We start from the raw sequence: 16,576 nt of genomic DNA, 5'->3' as shown, positions 1-16,576 counted from the left end.
CACCTCTCTACTAATTGCCCCTGACCCACTGCAGAACTCAAGTCCTAACAGTGCAGATGACCACACCGTGATAAATGCTAACACGGGTGAACATGAAGGGGGCCTGTCTCTGTTTTAATCAATCAAAATGGAGCTAAGAGACGAAGATCGTGTTGGGAAGTTAGAAAGCAAATGGGATTCTTTTAGCTTTGATTGGATTTATGTCAGGGCTCTTTGTACTGCCCCTGCCATTCGGGTTTCTAATAAAATTTTGTTAATCCTTCGGCGCATTACCCTGTCTGTGCCAGATAAGAGGAAGTGAAACCATCTGATTGTTTGAGTCCAGTGATGAGATATTCGAGTGCACATTCGTTCTCAACGAATGATGTAAATGTTCCTTCGCGGTACTGTTAGCTTTTCTGTTGCGGTCTGAGCTGGCTCGATGTTTCAGTAAGGAGCTTTCAGTGTCAGATATCAACAAAATGTTCTTCTCGGTCAAAAGACAAAGACCTCCATTATGGAAGACAATAGCTTTATTTTATACCATCATTGATGCTTGTCCAGCGGAGAGAGTGCAGTGCGAGGAAGGATAATGGGAGCCGGAAGAGGAAGACCACCGGAGCCGGAACCAGAAACAGTTGTGATTGTTCTCCGGCCCAGTGCCTCCCCACGTTGCCATACCCTCGGATCACCTGGGGTTCTTTAAAATTAAACACCTGGTGCCTGCCTCCCACACACTGTGGTTCCACTGGTCGCGGGTATGGGGAGGATGGGGCCTGGTGTTGGGTTTTTCCAGCTCCCCCGGTGATCCTGGTGTGCAGCACGGGTTGGGAACCCCTGCCCTGGGCTGTGAGAACTTTTCCTTCTCGGTGCACCCCAGAGACCTGTCAGGGCCTCCCTGCGTGACTCACAAGCAGCTTCCGCGGGCCGGCTCGGGAACTTCGGTAGCTGTGTTCAAATCACAGAAAATGGAGCTCACTGTTCAAACGGTGTTTGATGGGTACACACCGGCTGTGTTAAACTGTGTTTATGTCCCTAAAACCTACTTTTCCTGATTCTCTAATATGAGAATGATTACAGCTCCAAAGGAGAAAATCCTGGAGTTCTCAGAGATATCCGAGATCTTGAAGCCAAGTAAGGCTTTTAAATATGTTCTGAATGTGGTAGCTTATTAGATTGCAGTGATATATAGTCCTGTTTCAGCACTGGAAAGACGAGCCGTCCCAAGTTTATGAAGCATATCTTTTTTTTTGACATGGAAAGATGTTAAGTGAAAAAAATCACTTTTTGTAAAAACTAAACATATTTATTTCAATGTGGAGCAACACAAAAATATGTTAACTAAAATACCAGTAGAGGTCATCTCTTTGGGTGAAGTTTATGAGTGATTCTTAGTTTCATTTTATATTTCTGTTTCATCTGAGTTTTTTTTTACAATATGCAGGTACATCCGAAGAACAGTGAGGCTCTTAGTGTTTTGGAAGGAATGCACATGTACTTATGGCAGCATCAGAGCTGCCTCTTGGTATTACACGTGGCAGTCAGTTCAAGATGGAATACATTTAGGGGCACCTGGGGGGCTCATTGGGTTAAAACCTCTGCCTTCGGCTCGGGTCATGGTCTCAGGGTCCTGGGATCGAGCCCTGTATCAGGCTTCTTGCTCAGTGAGGGGTCTGCTTCTCCCTCTCCCTCTGCCCCTGTCTCAAATAAATAAATAAAATCTTTTTTTAAAAAATGACACTTTGGGGGGCGCCTGGGTGGCTCAGTCCGTTGGGCGGCCGCCTTCAGCTCAGGTCATGATCCCAGAGTCCTGGGGTTGAACCCTGCATGGGCTCCCTGCTCGGTGGAGAGCCTGCTTCTCCCTCTCCCTCTGCCGGTTGTTCTGTCTACATGTGCTTTCTCTGTATCTCTCTGTCAGGTAAATAAATAAAAAATATTTAAAAATAAAAAAAATTTAAAATGACACTTTCTGATCTTATTTCTAGGCTTTAGGTGAGCTTTGTGAAACCAAGTTTGGGAAGACCCACCCTGTGTGCAATTTGGTGAGTGACTCCCTGGTGGACTTGCACTGGTTCTAGGGATGTGTAACTCCGAAGATACCCCTTAAGTAACATTGTGTGGAAAAAAAACATCTATTAGAGGACATTTAGGTTAGATGCAGGTAACACGTCTGGGTGACTCTCAGTAGTGAAATTGCTTAACCCTACACGTGCTTGCCTGGGGTGAACTTCTGTCCGTCCTTCCGTGATCTTTGTGTAAATATTGTGTAAGGAGGAAACAAGTCCTCTGGGAAAATGTACTTGAGTCCTTTGATAGTGTAAAAATGGTTGGTCCGAGCGCGATCAAAGAGCTTCTCGAAACATAAAAAATCAAAAGACGATCCTGTGAAAATGTAGAGGAGTCCGGAGGGTTTTCCGCCTCCATCCGAGATAAGAAAAGGCAACAGGGGTCCTAACACGTTTGTGAGTTTTGGGGTTTTGTGTGTTAACTGTCTGCCCGGTCCTGGGGGCTGAGACCCCGCTGAGGACAGGTTGGCTGTCGAGAACTCTGCTCATCGCGCTTCCCCCTCACTTGCCGGCGTAGCGGCCTGACCTGCCTCTGCCGTTTCTTGCCCAGGTGGCTTCTTTGCCGTTGTGGTTGCCTAAATCCTTAAGCCCCGGCTCTGGGCGGGAGCTGCAGAGACTGTCCTACCTGGGGGCTTTCTTCAGCTTCTCGGTCTTCGCAGAAGACGACGTAAGTACAGCGGCCATGTGTGCTTTGCTGCTCTGACGTTCAGATTCCTGCCTTAAGTGTACATTGTATATCGATGGAATTTCCCCCTTCTCTTCCCAGGCTAAGGTGGTTGAAAAATATTTCTCAGGGCCCGCCATTACCCTGGAGAACACTCGCGTGGTCAGCCAGTCACTGCAGCATTACCTGGAGCTGGGAAGGGTAGGTGTTCGGGGAGTGAGTTCAGAGGACGAGTGATGGAGAGGCTGGGTACGAGTCACCGGTGTCTTGAGCAACAACTGCCGTAACAGTAGTATGTGGCCTCCCCGGGGGCCTGGTTCGGCCTGGAAGCTGTGGTTCCAGCCCACTCGTAGGCCTTTAAAACGTGAGAGTGAGTGAGCGCTGTTCGTTTGCACGTACCCCGTGGTCACTCGTGCCTCTCAAGTGTGGATTGGTATGCCCTCCGTTCTGAGACTTCTCGGGAGCGAAATTAGAGGCTAATGGTAGCTTAATTAAGGGAATTTTGATCCTGACCTGAAAAGGGAATAGAAAAGGTTATTTTATTAAAACGGTAATAACTGCTTGCCTCCCCCCCCCCCCCGCCCGCCCCCCGCCATCTGCTTGCGTGCGAATGGTCTTGACACAGTTGAATGTGGACACCCCTGTTCCTCTGGTGGTCGGGCTCTCTTCAAACGAGTGGAAGGTGGAGAGGAGAGGAAGGGGGAAGAAGCCCAGCTGTTCTCGAAGTCAAGAGGAATCATTTTTAAAGTCAAGTCTTAATGTTTGTCTTCTCCCTTTCTAAAATCAATTCCAGCAAGAGCTTTTCAAGATTCTGCACAGTATTCTGTTAAACGGCGAGACCCGTGAGGCCGCGCTCAGTTACATGGCAGCCGTCGTCAACGCCAACATGAAGAAAGCACAGATGCAGGTAGGGTTCGAGAAGCCCGCGTTCGCTGATTGGCTAAAGTCACTCATCTGGCTTGTCTTCACTTGGCATCTGCCAGGCATTGTTCTGGGAAATGGAGACGGGGTGTTGAGCAGGAGAGAATCTTCTGCCGCTGTGCAGCTGTGTTCCACAGGCTAGATGAGTCAGCATGTAAGTATATTACGTCAGCGCTGGTAGCATCTGTGATGCAAATAAAGCACGTAGAGGACCTGGAAGTGGCCGTGGAGGTACCCGAAGGAGGGTACGGAGTGAGTTTTCATCACGTGGTGGGGAAGACACCTTTAAGGAGGTGACATTTGATCAGAGACCGGACGGATGTGAAAGTCAGCCATGACAAGGCTGGGAAAAGAATTTTCTAGACTCTTCTAAGGCCCCAAAGTGGGAATGATCTAGCTTTGGAACAAGCCCCATATGCAGACTTAAGTGGCTCGAAAATAGTGTGCAGGAAGGAGATGGCGGGTCGGGGACTCCCATTAGGCTACAGCTGACATGGTAAGAACTAGAATGGGACGCCCCTGGGGGCTTTGCAGCAAGGAAACCGCCAGATGTGCTGTGTGGAAAATGGGCTAAGGTGGGAGGAGCGACAGAAGCAGACCCAAGGAGATCTGGTGGGGAGCCTGGTGGCCTGGACTACCTTGCAAGGGAGGAGAAGTTAAAAGGGCATCTTTCCTATATTACTAATAAGTAATGAATGAATGATGTGACCTTTCTATTGAGAAGAAAAGCATATAGAGGAAAGTGTGGCCCTGCATGAGACTGCCTGGGTTTCCTTCTCTGGTCCCCCCATTTACTAACGGTGGGACCTTCGCTGTTTATTTCTCTGTGCCTCAGTTTCCTAAGTGCTAAATGGGGGTAATAATAGTTCCTAACTGTGGGGTTACTATCCATAAAGCTATTAGAACAGTGCCTAGTGCGGCGAGGACACATAATTGATGTGAACTACCATTATTATAATTGTTATATCATTAACACAGGACTTCCGTAGTGACGTCAGCCAGAGAAACTATTAGTCAGGGGTGCCTGGGTGGCTCATTCGGTAAAGCGTCTGCCTTAGGCTCAGGTCGTGATCCCAGGGTTCTGGGATCGAGTCCCACATCGGGCTTCCTGCTCAGCGGGGAGCCTGCTTCTCCCTCTGCCTGCCGTTCCCCCTGCTTGTGCTCGCTCACTCTCTCACTCTCATTCTCTCTCTGACAAATAAATAAAATCTTTAAAAAAAAAAAACGGCTATTAGTCCAACAGTGCTGAGTGAAACTAGGGTTTGATGCTCTTGAGGGGAAATAAGAGAAAGGAAGCAACATTAATTGTGTTTCTACTTAATTCATTTTGAGGATCTTAGGCAAGTCGTTTAGCAGTCTGAGTCTCAATTTCCCCCTTTGTAAAATGTGAATAGCAGTATCACTGACTTCCAAGGGCTTTTCTGAAGATTCAGGGAATGTATAAAATGCTCCACATTGGATTAAGACTCCATGAAGAGCCCCATCTGATAGAATGACAATGGTGATGATATATTTCTTCTCATTGACTCTGGGGTGAATGTCTGGTTTCCTTTCTTACAAAATTGTGCCAAAATTTCTTTTTAAATCATTATTTTAAATACCTTTTTTCCGTATTCCACAGACAGATGATAGATTGGTATCTACAGATGGATTCATGCTGAATTTCCTTTGGGTGCTGCAGCAGCTAAGTACAAAGATCAAGTTAGAGACGGTGGACCCCACGTATATATTCCACCCGAGGTGTCGAATCATTCTCCCTAATGATGAGACGAGAGTGAACGCGACAATGGAGGACGTGAACGACTGGCTGGCTGAGCTTTGTGAGTGACGTAGCTCGTTGTGAGATCATTAAAACGCTGCCCTTTTATTTAAACACGTCTCGTAGATTTATTTTATTTGGATGCTAGTGATTCCTCACAAATTGTTGTTTTCTCTCCAGAAAATTAATTTAAGAGCCAGAGATACACAATAAAAATTAACGCATTAAAAACTTCTTATTTGGGCGCCTGGGTGGCTCAGTGGGTTGAGCCTCTGCCTTCAGCTCAGGTCATGATCTCGGGGTCCTGGAACCGAGCCCCTCATCGGGCTCTCTGCTCAGTGGGGGCCTGCTTCCCCCCTCCGCCTCTGCCTGCCTCTCTGCCTACTTGTGCTCTCTTTCTCGCTGTCAAATAAATAAATAAATAAAATCTTTAAAAAAAAAAAAAAAAACTTCTGACTTGGCTTAGCCAAAGTCAAATAGATATATAGAACAAGTGGAAAGAAATACACTATTCAGACTGAAACCAAAAAAAAAAAAAAAGAAAAAGAAATGTAATAGGGATGCCTACGTGGCTCAATTGGTTAAGCAGCTGCCTTCGGCTTGGGTCATGATCCCAGGGTCCTGGGATCGAGTCCTCCATTGAGCTCCCTGCTCAGCGGAGACCCTGCTGCTTCCTCTCCCTCTGCCTGCCGCTTCCCTGCTTGTGCGTGCTCTCTCTCTCTCTCTCTCTGTGTGAAGTAAATAAATAAATCTTTAAAAATATATGTATAATAAAAATGGTAGCAGAGACTTAATTATGATATAGCTTTTATGTATACCAATTAAAGTTCTCCTGAAATATTTCATAGATCTTGATGCATTGTTGGTATTAAAATATGAATATTTTAAAGGTGTTAAGTTGTTGATCTTTTTCCTTTCTATGTGATAAGACATATTAATGATGGATATCAGAACCCGATGGCCTTTATTTTTTAAATATTATAAAATCATTCACGGAATAGGATAGGGGTTCCATGCCTACCTGGCAGCATCGTGATCAGGTGGGTGCACACATTCTAGAGAAACATGTAAACTATAATAAGAACTAAGTATCGGATGAGCAATAAAGTTAGTGTTTGATTGGTATCACTTGAATGAGTAGTAACTGGTATCGTCTTGGAATCCTATCACGGACTAGTAAATTCCAGAAGAATCAAAGGGTTAAACATTTAAAAAAAATATATGTGTGTATATATATTCTTTATATATATCCTTTATTTTATATGTATTTTTATATTTTATACATATAATATAAAAATAAAACATGAAAAAACTGAACAGAGGATTTGACCCAGCCATGAAGGAAACAGAAATTTATGATTTAATAAATGAAGCATATCATCAGAGATGATACATATATATAGTATCTTAGATAAATATGCTTTTTGTAGCATGAGATAAAATGAGTATGCAAAATTAAAGAATGAAGCAAAATATGTCTTATGTTTGGTAGAATCATGTCTTTCAAAATGTAAACCTGTTATAAATGTATAAGGCCCAAACTGAATTATACCAAGAGACACTTTTCTTTTGGGGGACAAAAATGTAAGCAGTATACGTCATAGAAAATAAATGATACTTGCTGGAAAAAATATACATACTAATTGGAGTTAGAAACAAATTGAAAGAAATTCAGGTTATTGTTGCGTATCTGTAAATTATCCAAAAACAGGGGCGTCTGGCTGGCTCAGTCGGTGAAGCTTGGGGCTCTTGATCTCAGGGTTATGAGTTTGAGCCCCTACATTTTTGGGTGTAGAGATTACTTAAAAATAAAGTCTTTAAAAATAAATAGATGATAGATAGAAAATCCAAAAACAAAATGATAAGATAGAATGTAAGTTTGTGAAGAAATAGATGGAATTTAATCAATTTATTTAATGAATTTTAATTTATACCAAAAATTATAACACTGTCATTCTCAATAATTTTACATTTTAGAATATACTCCCAATTCTGGGAGTGGGGCGAGGGAGTAATTTTTCATACAGATCTTCCAAGCACTATTTATAATAGAGAAGAATTAGAGATGACAGCATGCTCACAGTACGGAAATGGCTTTGGAATCTGTAGATTAACATAGTCTGTCAGTATTTTGAGATTCAAGGTGATGTTTCATGGCCTTGTTGAATTATAGGAATGGTTATATAAAATACATCAGGAAGACTCGTAACAACAGGTTGTTGATGTACATCTATGCAAACATTTAATCAGATGGGGCAGAATACCTAGTCATTCAATGGAGCTCGTAGGAATTCTGTGCTGCTTATAACTTAGTCTATATTTTTTAAAAAGCATCCTTAAGCTTCTTGAAAATTCAAGTGTAATTCTGTCTTAATTGTGCTTTTCCCCTGGTTTAGTCTTGTTAGAGCTTTTATTTAGGGAATCATATTATTTTTCCTAGATGGAGATCAGCCTCCATTTTCTGAGCCGAAATTCCCTACAGAATGCTTTTTTCTTACCCTGCACGCCCACCACCTCTCCATTCTGCCAAGCTGCCGTCGCTACATCCGCAGACTCCGGGCCATCCGGGAGCTCAATAGGTACGTGCGTGACCCCGTGTCCTGGGATTGCCCGAGGTACAAAGCAAGCAGTTGTGTTGTGACCAGTGGATTCGAATGCGGGGAGTGAATATGTTGCAGTGGACCATCTGCTTCTGGTTCCCTGTCCACAGTCCTCAGTCCACCAGGGTTCTTTATGTGGCAGAGCGACCCAGCCTTGGTTTCGGAGAGATCTCAATCCTCGGTATGTGGTTCTAGACTTCACTTAACTTTTTCCACTGAGTGTGGTGTTGACCAGGAGGCCCTTTGAAGGATCTCCTGGTTTCCAGTCGTTCTCCTCCTTCCCTGGACTCTGAAAACAGTAACTCTAGTTTCCCTTGATAAACAAGATCATTGACTCCTGCCATCATGGAATTCCCTTTTTTGCATGTTGGCCTGGGGCATAAGGAACCCAGAATGACCAGTTAGTAGCCATCAGTTTCCCATTCATTAACACCGTCGCCGTGTTTCTTAACCTAAGCATTTTCCCCCGTGTGCCAACGCCTCCAAATAAATCACAGAAATACGAACCAGACATGTTTCGAACAGGTCCTCTGGAATAGTAATAGTATGGCCACTGCATTTGGTCCAGGACCTATGTACATGTCTGGCTATGAGGAAAAGTATGTCATATCTCCATCTGTAACTCTGTACCTCTATGTATCTATCTTGCTGATCACCTGTTAATGCTCATGGTTACTCTGTAGATGCTTTAAGATTTTCTTTCTACACTTATTTGTGTCGTTGGTAAATGATGTCAGTTTTCTTTCCTACCCTTTTTTTCTGTGCCTTAGCATACTGGCTATAATTTCTAGTAAAATCTTGAATAGAGGCAGCTTTCTTCAAATTTTCTATTGTTCTAATTCAATAGGGGAAAGGTTTTTTTTGTATATCCTCTGTTACCAGATGAACATTTCCCATTATCTCTGGTATTTTAAAAGTTTTTTATTCCTAACAGAAGTTGAATTGTACTAAATGCTTTTTCCAAAGCTATTAAAAAGATCAGAAAATGTTTTCTCCTCTATTCGGTTAATGTGGCTGAATTCTATCAACTAGTTTTCTGATGTTAAACCAGACTTTCATTCCTGGAATAAACTCAGTTTTTATATTATTGCTTTTATAACTCATTGGATATTCAGTTTGTTAATACTCTGTTTAGGATCTTTGAGTCTATGTTCAAAAGAAAGATGGGCCTACCATTTTCATTTCTTGGTACATCTTCCCCAGATTTTGGTATCATGCTTGCCAAATAGGATGAGTTGGGGAGTATTCTCACTTTTTATGTTCTTTGGAAGAGTTTATTAGGGGCACCTGGGTGACTCAGTTGTTAAGCGTCTGCCTTCTGCTCAGGTCATGATCCCAGGGTCCTGGGATCGAGCCCTGCGCTGGGCTCCCTGCCACTCCCCCTGCTTGTCTGTCTCTCTTTCTCTCTCAGAGAGATAAAATCTTTTTTAAAAAAGAGTTTATTTTATAACAGTTATTTCTTTCTTAAATGTTTGGAAACATTCATTGATGAAGCTATCTGGGCTTAGAGTTTTCTTTATGGGAAAGTTTTTTATTATGTGTTTTATTCCGTTATTAGATACATGACTATTTACCCTTTTATTTCATCATGTGTCAGTATTTCTGTGACATCTGAAGCTTCAAAATTTCTAAGCTTGATGTTGTTCGTAACATCTTTTTATCGTTTTAGTATCTGTGGGGTCTTCATTATTTCCTTCTACTTTCTTTTAGTTTAAATTTGCTTTTTGTTGATATTTCTGTTGCCTCTTAAGTTTGGTACTTACATCATCCATTTTCAGCCCTTATACATGTATTTAAGGCTGTTTCTTTCCCTCAAAGCCTGGTTTTAGCTGCAGCTCTCAGTTTTGGTATGTCGCATTTTACTGATCAATTCAAAATATTTTCTAATTTTTAATGCTTCTTATTTGACCAGTGGGTTTTTGAAAAATACATTGTTGAAATTCCGGGTTCTTGGGGGATTTGTCTGTTTATCATTTGTTATCGATTCCTAGTTCAATTTCACTGTGGTCAGAGGACATGCTCTGATTTGTGTCCTTCGAACTTCATTGAAATTTGCTTTATAGCCCAACAGGTACTTGAGTAAATGTTCCGCGGAGACCTGAAAAGAATGTGCTTTCTGCGTCGCTTATTACACGGTCCCGCATTTGTCAATTAGGTCAGGCTTGTTCATCTTTTATTCAAATTTTCCTCCTATCTGCTGATTTTATCAGCTTACAATATCAGTTATTGGGAAAGGCTTATGCAGTTTCAAGCTGTGATTGTGAATTCGTCTGTTTCTTCATCTTGGAGCCCTGGGATCCCATCTCTTTTACTGACTTTGGTTGATCCATTTCAATGGTACCATCGACTGCGTTCACTCCCAAGCGACTGTGGGTGGTCGCTGTTGTGCTCAAAGATGTCCGTGTTCCCCTCACCTGTGTGCTTTCCAACGCTGTGATAGGAGAGATGTCCTCTAGGTTATGGGGGGCGAGAGGCAGGTTTTGGGAGGAGGGGTTGTCTGGGCCAGTCACCCGTGGTGTATCTATCTGAATATTCTCAGCTTCTTTTTTTTTTTTTTTTTTTTTTTTTTTATTCTCAGCTTCTTAAACTTTAGATTCCTTCCTCCGAATTCTGTCAAGGGATACCAGATAGCCCAGCTTCACTCAGCATAAGTCCCCGTCAATGCCAAGTTTGAGTCCACTAGCTGGGCACACATTTCAAACCCCTCCCAGCTACTTACTGCCATCTTGAATCCAGGGTCTCTGGTGGATGTAGTGGTGTCGGTGAATTTAGTCCTACACAGAAGGGTGTTCGGATGGTTCACTCTTGCGGATCAAGCATCTCCAGGATCCACTCCACACACACTCCCGCACTCTCTCCCCACAAATGTGGTAGGTAGAATAACGATGTCCCAGAGATGCTCGCGTCCCAGCCCATTAAACCTGTAGATCTGTTACCTTCCATGGTAAGGAGCCAAGGGTACGAAAGGGAAGTAGTAAGTCCAAGTGCTTTGAAACCTATAGTGGCTTGTTTGAAAAAACAGATTTGTCTCCACACTGGTTGTCATTACCACCCACTTGGAAGCTAAACAGGCTTCCTTGCACTTTGTCACAAGCCTGTCCCATGCAGCTCCCTAGAGGCGGGCTACCAGGCCAGTCAGCCATCCCACAGGGCTTCTAAGTGTCTTCCAGCCCCACCTCCCCAACCCCAAGCTGCAGAGACAGGTGCCACGTGGCAGTTTCCGTGGCTGCAGTCAGTCTGCCAGATCGTCATCAGTTCTGGGGAGGGAGGTGTATGTACCCAGAGTTCGCCTTTGAACCTGACCTGGCAGGAAGCTGCTCCAGGGTTCATCCTGACCATAGAGTCTCTGTCACTGCCTCAGGCAGAGCTCCTCTGCCACTGTGCTTCCAGAAACACAGTATGGCTGCCACCCCCAGCATGCTCTTCTGCCTCCAGAGAGGGGTCACCTCTCGATGGAAGCTTAGGTCGTGGGCAGATTCACCGGCAGCAAGGGAGTCAGGGAAAGTGTAGTTCCAAAAAATTTGCCAACCTCCAGTTTTCTATAATTGTCTTGACGGAGAGGGGTTGATAGAGCATTAGGTGAGCCAGTCTCTAAAATATGCCGCATGTGGCCTGACTGGCAGCTGATATTTGGGCGGGCATAGGAAGGAAGTAAAGGAGTGAGCTGCAGAGAATCTCAGAGAAGAGCATTCCGCACGGAGGGACGGTCGCAGAAGAGGGAAAGGCACTGGCATTGTTGAACCAGCCTTTGGTTTGGGGTAACTGACCAGGCCTAGTAACCGTGAACCTTCAGGTGGGACTTCTTTTTCTCCCTCCTAGGAAAATAAGGGAACGATGTAAATAATGTGTTTCTTTCCAAAAGAAACGACTAAACGTCATTAAATGTAAAGTACCATCAATTTTAAGACATTCATTAGATCAGGAACCGATAAGCAAGGTTCTGCCAACGAATGACAGGAAATACTCTGACTTTCAAGGTGCTAAAGGGTGGGAGGAGATGTCTGACGGTCCTCGACATGGTCCGAACAAGTAGGTAAGAAGGATCCGTGTGTCTTCTTGTGTTTGACCTTTAGTCCTTGGTTTCAGAACCGTGGAAGATCTGAAAAACAACGAAAGCCAATGGAAAGATTCCCCGCTGGCAACTAGACACCGTGAGATGCTGAAGCGCTGCAAAACTCAGCTTAAGGTTTGTACGGCTGATCGGAATCGTCATAGCCCAGCCGCGCGGCAGCCGTTTTCCTACCAGAACATGTGCCTGGGCTGAGCCACGTAGTGTCCTTTTGCCTCTGTCCCTCTTTCCCCTGAAGATAAAACACAGGACTTTCAAACCAGTTGATGATCGCACCCCGGTCTCCCTGCAGGATTTAAGTCAGGACAGAATCTGCAGGTGCTTTGCCAGTGGCAGTGTGAATTCTTCCTGGTTTTATCGTCCTCGGTTGGCCTTCACCTGCCTCACTTAACCCTTCTGCGAGGTTCCCCCCCTCCGCTGCCCCCCAGCTCTGTGACCCAGTGTGCCAGCCATGCATTTTCACAGTGTGTAACCAAGTGGATTTGTGGCCGTGGGAAGACCCGCCCCCCCCCACCTTGTCCCTCCTTCATTTGTCATTAAAAATGACCCACTGCACAGAACCTAACTTTGGACAGGACGATCTCTGCCGGTGAGACGGATGCTGAGCAAAGGCTGTACAGGGGAGTGTAGACCGCTTACTTACGCATGTATCTTGTGTTTTTGTTCAAATTCTAAAACTGAGTATTAGCGGCTTCTGGTTTCTGTTTATTAGTAGGAGGATATGTGGACATTTTAACTTCGATTTCTGGTGCAAGTTAAGATAGATTTGCTTTATTCACTAATAGACAAGGCCTGCTGAGGTGCAGAATACACCAGGAGCCATTTTCTGGTGTCTGTAGACCCCCGTGAGCACCCCACAGACCTGTCAGAAGGAGGCTGGAAGGGGCGCCTGGGTGGCTCAGTGGGTTAAAGCCTCTGCCTTCGGCTCAGGTCATGATCCCAGGGTCCTGGGATCGAGCCCTGCATGGGGCTCTCTGCTCAGTGGGGAGCCTGCTTCCCCCTCTCTCTCTCAGTGCCTGCCTCTCTACCTACTTGTGATCTCTGTCTGTCAAATTAATAAATAAAAAAATCTTTAAAAAAAAAATAAAAGAAGGAGCCTGGAAACTGTTTAAATGGACATGCCAATGCGCATGCGTGCCTGGGTTTCCTTCTCACGGCTGTCCTCTGAGGCCGGTGGGGGACCATCAGTGGACAAGCATTTTGTCCGGGGGCAGCTCAGAAGCGGTGACCTGGAATTCGGATGCACATTTGTCTGGCTTCTGTCCACTAACCATCTCTGTCTGATGCCCGTCGACCCTGTCCCCCAGTCAAGCTATTTCAGTTTGTCAGGAAGGACTCCTTTTTGAACCTGAACTATGTGCTCAGCTTCCGCCCAGTGGTTTGCATGGCGTACTTCTGTATCTCTCAGAACAAGGAAAGCTTTGGGGACGTGACCAGCATATTGTAGTTAGTTAGAGACGAAGCTCGAGAAAACCCTAGAACCTCGAATCTCCTGGGCCCATTCCCTGGCCAGTCGACACCACGGGCACTTGGCCGCCGACTAATCTGTGGGTGGGGGCGTACCTCCTTCCGCAGAAACTGGTACGGTGCAAGGCCTGTGCTGACGCTGGTTTACTTGATGAGAGCTTTCTGAGAAGATGTTTGAATTTTTATGGCCTTCTCATCCAGCTGCTGCTCCGCATCCTGGACCCCGCCTATCCCGAGTGAGTGTGCCCCTTCCTCCTCCCCTCCGCCCTCCTTGTCTCGGCTGTGTTGTCTTCACTGTCCCTCAGTCGAAAGCTGAAACCCAAACCCTTACTTTATCAAGAATCTGTTCTTCAGTTTCTAGGTTGTACCTGTATAGATTACAAAATCCGTAATAATAAGTGTTTTCCCAGTGATTACAGTTAAGAAGGGAATGTCAGCACCTCCTAGTTTAATTCTGACCTGGTCCTTTTTTTTACAAATCGGCTAGATTGATAGAAAAGGAAATCTATACATTGGGAACTAAAACGTGGAGATAACAGAGTATTAGGTCCTTTCAGGGACTGGGTGCAGGAAGATACCCAGCCAGTTTTACTAGTTTATTGTTTCTATGAAGTCTCTGGATCGACTGATGTTGGTAAGTTTGGCCCAGCGCCCTCTGCAGGAGCCGAAAATATTGTGCAGCTCTGTTGTCTCAAAACAGATTGAATTGCATAAAATGACCAAATATGACCCTCCTGTTTCCTTCCTATTTTGCTATATAACCTTAACAGAAAATCAGTAAGAGGAGAAACATCTCCTGCACACCCTAATCCGTCCGCTGTCTTCATTCTTCCCTGTTCATTTCAGGCTCTGGTCTCCTGGCTTGTGTACCTTCTCCATATTTGTGTTCTAGGAGGCTTTCCCCCCCAATAAAATATTTAACTTGTAATGGCTGAGTCATAGTCCTTAGGGTTTCAGGTGCCAGGATCTTGTGTTTTTTTTTTTGGTTGGTCAGTTGGTTAGTTGGGGTTTTCTGCAGGGGGTGGGGAGGGGTGGCTTCCAGGTGCCATAGTTTTGTTCTGTAACTTGTGCTTTTATTCTCTTTGACAGTATAACACTGCCTTTAAACTCAGATGTCCCCAAGGTATTTGCAGCATTGCCTGAGTTTTATGTAGAAGATGTTGCTGAATTTTTATTTTTTATTGTACAGTAAGTACCTTTGACATACTACATGGTTCTAATTTGTTTTTGTACGTGGCATGTACATTGCATTACGAACTACATTGCAGCCCTCCATTTTATGCCTGAAATTCTGTGTAACTGCTGTAAGCGAATGCTGCCTGGAGACTGGAAAAATAAATCCAACTCTGGCACCAAGCCAGTTCCAATAATATCTTCAAGACAGGAGCAGGATTAACAATGCCGATAAGAATGTACTCTCTGAAAATTGAGTTGAATTTCTAATAATTGAGTATGTGTTTCTGAGAAACAGAAGGAGCACACAGTTTATAAATATCTAAGTGAACATTCAGAAGCCAGAAATACCCACATCTATATTTCGTACTGAAATTTTTCTCAATTATAACACTGCAGAAAGCTTACAAGGAAATGGCCTGAGTTTATAACTGGCATTTGAAGTTTGTTTGCTTGTTTAATTAAAACAACGAGCAGAAAAAATTTTAGGGGCCCCTGGCTAACTCAGTGGAGCATGCGATCTTGATCTCAAGGTCATGAGTCTGAGCCCCACACTGAGTGTAGAGAGTACTTAAAAATAAAATCTTTTTTAAAAAAATTTTTTTAAGGTTTTTTTTTTTTTGGTTAAAAAAAAACTCTTTTATGAACCTTAGCGCATAATTTAATCATGGTGGCTTTGGTTTATTTTCTAAAATAATGTAAGTTACTGTAACATGCTTTAGCCAGTAGACACAGTAGATTAAAAGTCTGTCTAGTTGTAAAGTTAACAGTCGTTTGAAACTCAGCAAGTTCAAGGGAATTCATCACCTTGGCTTGTAGACCTATCGGCCCCTTCCCTGCTTGATGACCCCAGCGTCCACCCGGCTAGAGCCGCTGGGAGCTTCCTTTCTTATTCTTTTTGCCTCTCTCCAGATACTCTCCTCAGGTGCTCTATGAACCCTGTACTCAGGACATTGTGACGTTCCTTGTTGTGATGTTGTGTAACCAGAACTACATCCGAAATCCGTATCTGGTGGCCAAACTGGTAGAAGTCATGTTTATGACCAACCCTGCTGTTCAGCCACGAACCCAGAAGTTTTTTGAAATGATCGAAAACCATCCTCTCTCCACCAAATTGTTGGTCCCTTCACTGATGAAGTTTTATACAGGTAGGTTCCGGGTATTTGGGTAGGCAAGGCCCTCTAAAGCCAGTGGATGGGAGTTGCTCTAAATCTGGTAGCTAATATCCTGATGGCCTCTTGCAAGAGTAACCTGCTTAACCCCGCCACTGGCAGAGCAGGTTACTGTTGCTTAGTTTAGATCGGTGGACGTATCCCGTAGACCAGTCTACACACTGGTTCTTGATGATGGGGCAGGATCCACTGTAAGTCAGATGCACTTGTAGCTACTTTTAGAAATCTGTCATAGAACTCAGAGTTTCTAGAGCGTGAGTAAAACGAGGAGCTTGTTAAAAATGTTTATTTTCAAGCCCCATTCAGATCAGTGGAATCAGGTTATCGGGGAGTCTTCTCTCATTCACTAAATCTATGAAGGTTTATTGAGCACCTGCTGACGGCCAGGCTCTGGGTCCCACTGGTGAGCAGACAGCACACATCAGACTCTCTGAAGGAGGTCCTCCACTGCCAGATGAATTGGATTCCAAATTATTATGCTTCGTTTGGCTTTTGAACTACCAGTGTGTTTTCATCAAGCTGATGACCTTGGGACCTGTTGACCTGTCTGCCAGCAAAGGCATAGGATTGTACTAATGGCACATTTTCCTTCCAGCTGGTACACGTTGCAGGAAAGGAAGTGTGTCTTGTCTGTCCTCTCTCAAACCTAGCACGTTCTGGGCACTCAGTGTCTTTAGCATTTAGTAGAGTGTCCTTGCCGCACTCT

At 44.3% G+C, this 16,576-nt stretch overlaps 1 protein-coding gene across 2 annotated transcripts in view; it reads left to right on the top strand.

Moving 5' to 3' along the window:
• UBE4B (ubiquitination factor E4B) overlaps positions 1 to 16,576 on the top strand; it is a 123,528-nt gene that overhangs the window by 83,584 nt on the left and 23,368 nt on the right. For both annotated transcript variants that reach the window (XM_080801988.1, XM_080801987.1), the window contains 10 exons: positions 1,965 to 2,021; positions 2,596 to 2,712; positions 2,812 to 2,910; positions 3,503 to 3,616; positions 5,252 to 5,450; positions 7,830 to 7,968; positions 12,076 to 12,175; positions 13,634 to 13,761; positions 14,615 to 14,713; positions 15,611 to 15,846. In XM_080801988.1, coding sequence (XP_080658114.1) covers positions 1,965 to 2,021; positions 2,596 to 2,712; positions 2,812 to 2,910; positions 3,503 to 3,616; positions 5,252 to 5,450; positions 7,830 to 7,968; positions 12,076 to 12,175; positions 13,634 to 13,761; positions 14,615 to 14,713; positions 15,611 to 15,846 — 1,288 coding nt within the window. The remainder of the gene's footprint in view (positions 1 to 1,964; positions 2,022 to 2,595; positions 2,713 to 2,811; positions 2,911 to 3,502; positions 3,617 to 5,251; positions 5,451 to 7,829; positions 7,969 to 12,075; positions 12,176 to 13,633; positions 13,762 to 14,614; positions 14,714 to 15,610; positions 15,847 to 16,576) is intronic.

The sequence above is a fragment of the Martes martes genome (assembly GCF_963455335.1).
Source record: "Martes martes genome assembly, chromosome: 4".
Taxonomy (NCBI): Eukaryota; Metazoa; Chordata; class Mammalia; order Carnivora; family Mustelidae; genus Martes; species Martes martes.
The sequence above is the reverse complement of the archived record's forward strand: the minus strand, read 5'-3'. Positions and strand labels throughout refer to the sequence as shown.